This window comes from Lathyrus oleraceus, chromosome 3 (assembly GCF_024323335.1).
Source record: "Lathyrus oleraceus cultivar Zhongwan6 chromosome 3, CAAS_Psat_ZW6_1.0, whole genome shotgun sequence".
NCBI lineage: Eukaryota > Viridiplantae > Streptophyta > Magnoliopsida > Fabales > Fabaceae > Lathyrus > Lathyrus oleraceus.
The window spans coordinates 75,657,977-75,668,461 of record NC_066581.1 but is presented as its reverse complement, the minus strand read 5'-3'; the positions used below and the strand labels follow the sequence as shown (position 1 = coordinate 75,668,461).

The following is a 10,485-nucleotide window of genomic DNA, read 5'->3' as shown; positions in this document are numbered from 1 at the left end:
CAATCATGTTTGCACAATGCTTATGTCATAACAAATAACAATTTAGTACAACAAGTGTGAAAAGGGCTCCCTAGGAGTACCTAGGACGTAGTGGGTGCCTAACACCTTCCCATTGCGTAATTTACCCCTTACCCAGACTCTCTGATCTTTTTATTAGTTTTCTACGTGTAAAACTTCTTAGGCTTTTGTTCGCTTTTTAGCCAGTCCTTTGGATAAATAAAAGTGCGGTGGCGACTCGAAAATCATTGTATGCTTTGCTTATGGTTTAATCGATAAATCATATAGCGACGAATACACCGCTACACACACCAGTAGGTACCACTGACACCCATCATACTCTTGCATCTGTGGGTTGTCCATTATAAGATTCTGCACTATCTCAGGTTTACTTACTAGATTCTGCATAACAGGTGTGTTCATTAATTCTCATTAATCTAGGGTTTGAAATAAATGGTTGCTGCATTCGTTAGAGATCATTTTGAGTTAGTATTTATTTATAACCTGTAATTAGCTATGTTTTAGATGGCATAGCCATTTTCTGTTCAGGATCATTTTCATGAGATGCTTATGTTAAATCAACTCTTGGAACTTGGAATTGTTATAGTTTATTCATCATTCATACAAATTTGTACACATAGCCATTAGATGTTCAAACCTCAAAACTTCAAGCTATATTTTAGATGACATAGCAACTAGTTGTTCAGGCCTCGAAATTTCAAAAATATGCGAAAAGCATTCTAGAATTAAACAAAATAAACTGTCGTAGACTTGATGTTCAGTTGGTCTTTTCCACCAAAAAGAGTTTGTACCTATAAAAGAGATTGAAACTAATTCTTTGTTTTCCATTATAAAACCATATATCATTGACTTCTTGAGCTACCTAATAATTTTGATAACAAAAAAAATGACCAATCTGTATACCATAAAAGAAACAAGGTTGCTGGAGTAGTTAGTAACAGGGAACATATGTGGATTTCAAGTTTATAACTATGATAATATGGGAAATAATGATAGAGAAAAGATTTTGATGACAAACACACTCCATGAATGCTTGTTTTCACTTTGTCGTTGTGTCCCCATGAATGGATTCATAGTTTGTGATTCAGTTCCATGTCGGAAAGAACCAATAAATCAAAGCTGATCACACGAGATATGGTACCCATTAACATAAAACGTAATCATCCAAGTAACAATAGTTCTCTCACATGCTTAAAAACTCTTTCAATTCCTAATTTCTTATAAAAAATTTAAAAAAAAAAACCCCTTTAATTCAAATTATATATAGTTAAGTTCTTAGAAATTGAACTTAACTAAAATAAACTCTATCTTACGGTCAGTGAAATGCTAATGAAATTATGCATCCAAAAACACTTAAACTGACACAACATAACTTAACGATTAAATACCTACTACACACAAGCACAAAATTGAACACAAACACACCATAACTCAATGATTAAATACATACAGCAATCTAATTTATTCGTGCTATGCATAGTATTTTTTTATATTTTAAATATGAATAATTTTAATATTAATTAAAAAACATAATTATTTAAAGAATTTTGTTGAAAAACATGATTATTTTGAAAAAAAAATCACATTAAAAAGTGAAAAGGATTATTTATTTTTTAATGAGATTAATTACTATGCACTGTCAGTGTAAAATATTTTACACAATCGATTCATCACCATCACCCGTTTGTATTATTTTAAAGATTTTTAAAATAAAAGTCAAACTTGTTTCAACATCTAACGTCTATGATTAACTGACAGTGTAAAATCCTTTTACACTGTCAGTGTATTTTAATTAAATCATTTTTAAATACTTTTTCAAAAGCAATATTAATTAATGTAAAATGTTTTTTTTTCAATTAGGGAATTGAAATATATTAGATATTTTTATTAAAAAAAGAATATTACAAAATAAAAAATATATTAGATATTTTTCCAATTAACATTAAATGAATGTATAAACTAAATAATGGAGATTTTTGGATAAAACTCACGACTCAAGAGATAACTCGTTCTCATTAGGTTTCTCCAAAAACCTAAGAACCTGCACATCAAGATAAAAGATTTTTTTTGTAGGATTCATTTTAATGGGAAGATCTATTATTAGTCGGAATCTACACTTCTTACGGGGGTGGTAGCAGGTAGGTTTAATGGGTTTGAGGGAAAAACTGAAAAGGGAAAAGAAATGACTTTGAAGGATATGAGAGAAGGAAGAAAAATTGTAACAGTAATTAAGTTAAACGGGTTAGAGACATTTGAGGGAAAATAAAAGAAAATTGGAGGCGCTGGATTGAAAAATCTAAGAGATGGATAGTGAAGCGCTTCGACCTAATTTATGCTTACAAAGGAAGTGGTAGTTAGCTTCAATTGTCGCAGCAGCTGTCGTAAAACATGTGTAAGGATAGTTTTAAGGGAATTGTCGTGACTTATGTGTCGCAAATAGGGAATTTTCTTAAGTGATACTCTTTCTTTCTCTCTCTCTCTCTCTCTCTCTCTCTCTCATTGGAGGCGCTGGATTGAAAAATCTAAGAGATGGATAGTGAAGCGCTTCAACCTAATTTATGCTTACAAAGGAAGTGGTAGTTAGCCTTAATTGTGGGAGCAGCTGCCGTAACACGTGTGTAAGGGCAGTTTTGAGGGAATTGTCGCGACTTATGTGTCGCAAATACGAAATTTTCTTAAGTGATACTCTCCCTCTCTCTCTTTAATTGGAGGCGCTGGATTGAAAAATCTAAGAGATGGATAATGAAGCGCTTCAACCTAATTTATGTTTACAAAGGAAGTGGTAGTTAGTCTCAATTGTCGCAGCAACTGTCGTAAAACATGTGTAAGGGCAGTTTTAAGGGAATTGTCGCGACTTATGTGTCGCAAATAGGAAATTTTCTTATAGTGATACTCTCTCTCTCTCTCTCTCTCTCTCTCTCTCTCTCTCTCTCTCCACTACGCCAAATAAGGGAAAAGAGGGCGCTTATTTTGGCCTATAACAGCGCTTTTAAGCGCCCTCTAAAGTGGCGCTGGCATAGGTAAAGACAGCGCTTTGTTTTCCTGGAGAAAGCGTTGTCTAAAGTGGCCACATTACAGTGCGCTTTCAGAAAAAAGCGCCCTCTGGAGTGGTCCATAAAGGGACACCTTAGAGGGCGCTTTCTGGTAAAAGCGCCCTCTAAAGTTGTCAATGTAAAGTGTTTAGAGGGCGCTTTCAGGAAAAAGCGCCCTCTAAAGTTGTCAATGTAAAGTGTTTAGAGGGCGCTTTCAGGAAAAAGCACCCTCTAAAGTTGTCAATGTAAAGTGTTTAGAGGGCGCTTTCAGGAAAAAGCGCCCTCTAAAGTGTTAGTTATTTTAAAAAAATTTGTTTGAAAAACAGTGGATATTTAATTGGTAACCTGTTCGCATGCTGCAAAAGTGTAAAATTCATATTGAATTCATCCTTTAATCCAATGTTATACACCATTAATCCATTGATATATACAACATGAATCCATTTATATACAACATTAATCCTTCATATATACAACATTAATATATGATTCTTTGATCAACAATATACAACAACATATTCATGATTTAGTAAAAGTACAACAACAATATACACTATTAGTCTCGAAAGATCCATAGCAACCAACACCTAGTGACCACTGTATCCAAAAGCTGTCTAGTAGTTCTAACCAATACTAAACAAAATAACGCCCATCCACCCATGATGAATAATAGCAAGTGTGCATAATAGGCAGGAGGAACTGCATACAAGATAACATTTTTGTTAAACTAAAGTTTTGTATAGCCTAAAACAAAAACAAGCAAAGGGAATCCAGTAACAAACCTATTGAGACAGATCGAGTAGTCCCCTGCACAAGTTATTGGTCAAACTCTGTAGCTGGTCTGCAGTGAATTTATTTTCGTCATACAGCACATGATAATGCGTTGGTCAACTAGTCCCCTGCAAAAAGAACACGTCCAAATGCAAATAACACAGAACTGTCAAAAGGCGATTGAGCAACAAATAGTAAACAATGGCATAAAGTTAAATGACATAGCTAATATTACCTGAATTCCTGCATGGCTGTTAAGGTAAAAATCAAATTCCCTAGGGTGACAAATGCTGGTGTCTACCACGGTTCCTTTGACAATTTAGAACAACAAAATCAGCAAAAAGTGATAAATTCAAATGATAATATATACCAGCTGCGTTGAGAAATATATTAAAAAAACCTGGCATAATATTTCCACTTCTATCGGTCTCTTTGGGGTTGACAGGAAAGAGACGGGTGTGATGTCTCTTTTGGACCACTACAAAAGTAACTTTAGGTAGATACCCGTCCTCACAAGCCTGATGAAAAAAAATTAGTTGGTCTTCAGCACTCCAATGTACTTCAAATTTTACACCCTTGTCTCTTGCACGAATGATTGACTTCATAATAGCCATTTTACCTGTAATAAAGAAAACAATTAAAATCAGATGACAAATGTAAAAACAATTAAAATCATAAAAGTCATTCACTACGCCAAATAAGGGAAAAGAGGGCGCTTATTTTGGCCTATAACAGCGCTTTTAAGCGCCCTCTAATCTGGCGCTGGCATAGGTAAAGACAGCGCTTTGTTTTCCTGGAGAAAGCGCTGTCTAAAGGGCCACATTATAGTGCGCTTTATGAAAAAAGCGCCCTCTGGAGTGGTCCATAAAGGGACACCTTAGAGGGCGCTTTCTGGAAAAAGTGCCCTCTAAAGTTGTCAATGTAAAGTGTTTAGAGGGCGCTTTCTGGAAAAAGCGCCCTCTAAAGTTGTCAATGTAAAGTGTTTAGAGGGCGCTTTCTGGAAAAAGCGCCCTCTAAAGTTGTCAATGTAAAGTGTTTAGAGGGCGCTTTCTGGACAAAGCGCCCTCTAAAGTTCTCAATGTAAAGTGTTTAGAGGGCGCTTCCTACAGAAAGCGCCCTCTAAAGTGTTAGTTATTTTAAAAAATTTGTTTGAAAAACAGTGGATATTTAATTGGTAACCTGTTCGCATGCTGCAAAAGTGTAAAATTCATATTGATTTCATCCTTTAATCCAATGTTATACACCATTAATCCATTGATATATACAACATGAATCCATTTATATACAACATTAATCCTCCATATATACAACATTAATATATGATTCTTTGATCAACAATATACAACAACATATTCATGATTTAGTAAAAGTACAACAACAATATACAACATATATACAACAACAGCATACAACAACAACATTCCATACATATATGTACAACAATATACAACCTAGCTATATGATTCTTTGATCAACAATGAATTGACACAATTCATCCTTCATTTCATCCAAATGAGCTCTTGAGTAAGATTTGTATTCCTCAAAGTACTACAATTAAGAGAATAAAACATATTCATGATTTAGTAACAAATTAGATGAGTTATCCGATAATATTAAAATAAACCCTAAGTTATTATTCCATACCATTTTTGGGATGTCTATACGATTCAACGCAATGATATCTCCCATAAATCTCAATACAAAAAATCCGCAATCGACCGAATTATTTTGCTGAGGACACTACACAGAAAAACAAACAATATATATATAGTTAATTTCTTACAAACACTATTATAAGCAAAAAAACAAACACTATTATAAGCAAAAATAAGATACTTAATATATACCTGAACTCTGACCCAGGTAATGTCCTTCCTAATGCGGTAATTCTTTTTCGATCTAAATTTTATTATTGCCCTAACAAAATAAAAACGTATATTGAGATCAATCTGACAGACATAATTAAATATAGAAATACACACGAATATTTAGGGGAATTTCACTTACGTGTCAACCGTCTTCTTCAAACCCGGATATTTACTCCAATCACCCGATAATGAATCGAGATAATACACTATTAGTCTCGAAAGATCCATAGCAACCAACACCCAGTGACCACTGTAAAATAAAACAAAAATTTAGATGAATGAAAATTTTCTACGTAAAAGATATACATAGATTAGAATGAAATTATTAGAAAGAAAATCTAACCCGTTGCCAGAATTAAACGGTAAAAAATACAAACTGCGTGTAGTATTATCGCCGGCCGCCATGAATCTATCGACTAGATCATTCTTTACGGATGTTGGATTTTTCGATATTAACGTTGCGTTGACACGGGAAGCAGCAATAAAATTGAAACGGTTACACAATTCAGTTCCCCGCATCAATTTGTCATACATATACCTTAAATAGAAACATAATAAATATTAGACTACTCATTGAAATGTGTAAATAAATTGTTCAACTAAGTAAATTATAGATTGATCGGAGTACCATATGTATGTATGAATGATAGCGATGCCCAATTCGTCGTGCTCAAAAAGTTGTTGCATGTCCTCCTTTCCAATTATTTCGAAATGAGCTTTTCCGAAAACACCTTCATCAAAATCTATACTACGAATGGACCCGTCCATAATATCAGACTCTTCCACCATTTTCTCAAGATGCATCATAATTTGAGATTTTGTCCCGGCCGTCGTTGGAATATCCTTCGTTGGAATATCCTTTGTTGGAATATCCTTCGTTGGAATATCCTTACCATCGCTTTTCAACTTTCGACCGGGAACCTAAAAATTCATATAAAATAAATCATTACTTTTTGTGATGCAAAAGAATCGTTGCGTATATAATTCAATGGGTATATATATTTGTACCTCTTTTTGAGATGCAACTGACTCGATGCGTCTTGAAATCCCTTTACCAGCTTTAGGGGTGGGTCTTGTAGGAGTCTAACATTACCATGTAATAAGGATTGATTAAATATCATAATTGTAGCTGAATTGAAATGTGAATACTAAATATTCATAATCATTTAGAATATATATACCTCGGCATCTGGGAAAATTAGATCTGACGGCCAACCAACAAAGGATCCGACTGCATCTCGCATCAACGTTGTCTCTGAAACAACGTCGGGTAATGGGAGAAGGGCGTCCGTATCTAATACAAGGTCAACCGAAACTTTCATAAATCCCACCGGGAGGGGATTATGGTGAAGTAATTCACCCGAAGTATTGTGCACTTTTCCCTTGCCAACCATGCGATAAGTTGGTGACGATAGATACAGCTGACAAGGTGAAATGCCCTAAACCAATAATAAATGTTATTGTTAACGTGTATATGTGTCAAGTAAAAAAGTGCTATTTTAATTTCATAATAACATATATAATTACCTCGGGAAATTTCGGTTGATAATTGATACTAGCTCGGTCACTAGTATCTTTTGCCTCGGAAGCGCACCTTTCCTCTCTATACCTTGCATTCTCGTTTTGCAGTTGGAGTACTTGTGCCCTTAACTCCGCCAAGGTCTCCATCACCTCTTTGTTGGTAGGATTTTTTGTTTTTGTTTTTTTATAAAATGACGACGGAGTCACACCAAAACCCTTACCCCTCACACGACCGGAATACTCAGGAACATTTAGTACTCGACTAAGTACGCTCCTGCAATCCTGGACCTCGGTTGAAGGTACGGTTTGGGATAAAGTCTCCTGAAATATTATTAGAGGAGATTAAAAATGAATTATATGTCTAACAAAATTTTCGATATAATTAAAGAAATAATGTTACATATACTTACACATTCGTCATAAACATTTTGGACCGCTTCAACGACAGCCCCATCCTTCCTAACCCGAGCAGCCTTCCATAATACGTGCTCCGGAAGAGATGTTGCGTCACTTTTCTCCTCGGCTAGCTACACATTGAATTAGATTATAAGATCATCAATTATAACATATTGTAACAATGTATAAGCTCATAGCATTTGAATATACTCACAATTCTTTGTTGTAACCGTGCATAACCCGTACGCCCTTTTTTGTACGGATACGCGGGTTTTGATGCCCTTTTCCTATTTCTGTCGCTTACTTCCTGGATAAAAAAGTTTAAGGCATATTAGAACCAAGTAACTTAACAATTGTATAATACCATAATTAATAGACATTACATGGAATTTTTCGTTTCTTCGTTTGGCGACAAAGTTATCCCATTCATCGGCTGAAATAATCTCGGCATACTTCATTGGCCGTTCTCCTTCAACAAATTTTCCTTCCTCATCTATGAGAAATTTGTTGCACAAAAAGGATCGAAATCCTCGGAGTCTTTTTCCGGCCAATTGAATACAATATTTTTGCCGGCTTTCATCGATGTGAAAGGATCTCTAAAAAACATACAAATGGAGTGTGTTATTATAAAGTAATATTATAACAATATATGGTTAACAAATAGTCAACAAAAAAACATAAAACAATATATGGTAAGTACCTGTATCTCCGACCATATTTTTTCCTTGCCAACCTTCAAGTCCGGACTTCTCCAATTATCACATGTAATCGGAATATGTTGTCGAACAAGGAAACCAATGTAACTTGCCAACATTGAACCGTTAGGCTCAATTAGTTGGTCTTCAGCACTCCAATGTACTTCAAATTTTACACCCTTGTCTCTTGCACGAATGATTGACTTCATAACAGTCAATCCTCGTTTGATTTCTTTTTCAACATTATTACGTGATTCATTCGCGGCATGGGTATCGTCTTGGTTAGCCATTTTATCTGTAATATAGAAATGATTCAATAAGACCCAAGTAAGACAATGATTCAATACGTGAACACATTCATATACCTTCCATTTCTCTCATGTTACAACAATCTAAACTCTTTTTTTTTATCATTATTGAATACAAACCTACTGCATGCAAAAGACCAATACGTGAACACACCTACTGCATGCTCAAACACACTTCAAATATATCAGTTTTCAATCAGAAATCAAAAACTCAGTTTGCCCTAAACAACATTAATCAACATAATGCACAAAATGAAAAACTAAGTTTAGAAAATGCCCTAATCAAACACATGAAGAAAGTGAACGGTAACGATGGAGAAGAGAAATACCTTAAAGGTGACGGTAACGATGGAGAAGAAAGTGAACAGTGACGGTGGAAGAGGATAACTCAGTGAACGTGAACGCAGCAGCAGAAAAAGGCGACGGCGACGATGACGGTGAGGGAGGGGGAACGAACGGAGGACGAGAGTAATCGCAGTAGAGAGTAATCGCAGTTGAGAGAAAACCCAGTTACGTAAACGAAATAGCTTATAGAGAGGGAAAATAAAGAGACATGCAGTATATGTTATAATTTTAATGTGGGACCTTAGAGGGCGCTTTTGTAAAAAAAGCGCCCTCTAAAGGGGGCCTAAGAGGGCGCTTCTGAAAGCGCTCTCTAAGGCTTTCCAAAAGCGCCTTCTAAACTGGAAGTGTACATGGACTTAGAGAGCGCTTTTTCAAAAGCGCCCTCTAAGGGTAACCTTAGAGGGCGCTTTCACTAAAGCGCCCTCTATTGTTGTCCCTCCATTTCCTCATTATTTTTTTTTTGGCTTCACTTAAGAGGGCGCTTTGTTACAAAAGCGCCCTCTAAAGGGGGCCTAAGAGGGCGCTTCTAAAAGCGCTCTCTAAGGCTTTCCAAAAGCGCCTTATAAACTGGAAATGTACATGGACATAGAGAGCACTTTTTTAGAAGCGCCCTCTAAGGTTACCCTTAGAGGGCGCTTTCAATAAAGCGTCCTCTATTGGTGTCCCTCCATTTCCTCATTATTTTTTCGCTTCACTTTAGAGTGCGCTTTGTTACAAAAGCGCCCTCTAAAGTGCGCTGTCTATTCTAGTAGTATGCTCCTTATTTTTTCTCTTCACTTTAGAGTGCGCTTTTGTAATAAAGCGCCCTCTAAGGGGCGCTGTCTATTCCAGTTTTTGGCGTAGTGATTTTACCTGTAATAAAGAAAACAATTAAAATCATTTGACCTGTACCTTTTTCACTAAGTTCTCTTTCTTTTCTTGGTTGGAATATGTTCTACATGTCTCTTAACAACACGGACGGTTGGATTGATCCAAATACCCTCATTATGATCATTTCTAATATATGAATCATTTGATATAATATTCTCATCTTGATCATTTCTGGTAAACGATTCAATCTCAACATCAATATCACCTTGATCTCCAGTGTTTTCATCAATTACTTTGTTGGAAAAAAGAACTATAGACCATTTCGTACTTTTCGGATCATTGACATAGAACACTTGTCTAGCTTGAGAGGCTAGAATAAAAGACTCATCTTTGTATCCCACCCTATTAAGATCCACTTGCAAAAATCCTGACTTATCCATTCGAATGTCGTTATTATTTTCAACCCACTTGCAACCAAATATAGGAATCTGAAACTTTTCATAATCAAACACCCAAATGCGCTCGATAACACCAAAATACGACAGATTTGCAAATTTGGGGTTTAAGTCCTTCACACTTGATATGTGCATTGCTTCAGCTACCACGGTGACACCACTATTCTGCATAGTACTTTTATCATCTTGTTCTTTGGTATAAAATGTGTATCCATTAATCGCGTATGCGCTATAAGAAAAAACATGGAAACTTGGACCATATGCTA

The 10,485-nt window shown here is 35.5% G+C and overlaps 1 protein-coding gene across 1 annotated transcript; it reads right to left on the bottom strand.

The window, feature by feature from the left end:
• Positions 1-6,772: 6,772 nt before the first annotated feature.
• Positions 6,773-7,361, bottom strand: LOC127132679 (uncharacterized). The gene is made up of 2 exons (XM_051061641.1): positions 7,217-7,361; positions 6,773-7,128 (listed from the first exon to the last, which is right to left on the bottom strand). Exons 1-2 carry the CDS (start codon positions 7,355-7,357, stop codon positions 6,856-6,858), a joined length of 414 nt encoding a protein of 137 aa, XP_050917598.1. The 5' UTR covers positions 7,358-7,361; the 3' UTR covers positions 6,773-6,855.
• Between the last annotated feature and the right edge of the window lie 3,124 nt (positions 7,362-10,485).

Coding starts and splice junctions, on each gene's coding strand:
- LOC127132679 (XM_051061641.1), bottom strand. CDS start 7,357: ATGGAGACCTTGGCGGAGTTAAGGGCACAAGTACTCCAACTGCAAAAC. Junction 7,129..7,216: donor ATCAACCGAAATTTCCCGAG/GTAATTATATAT, acceptor TTATTGGTTTAG/GGCATTTCACCTTGTCAGCT.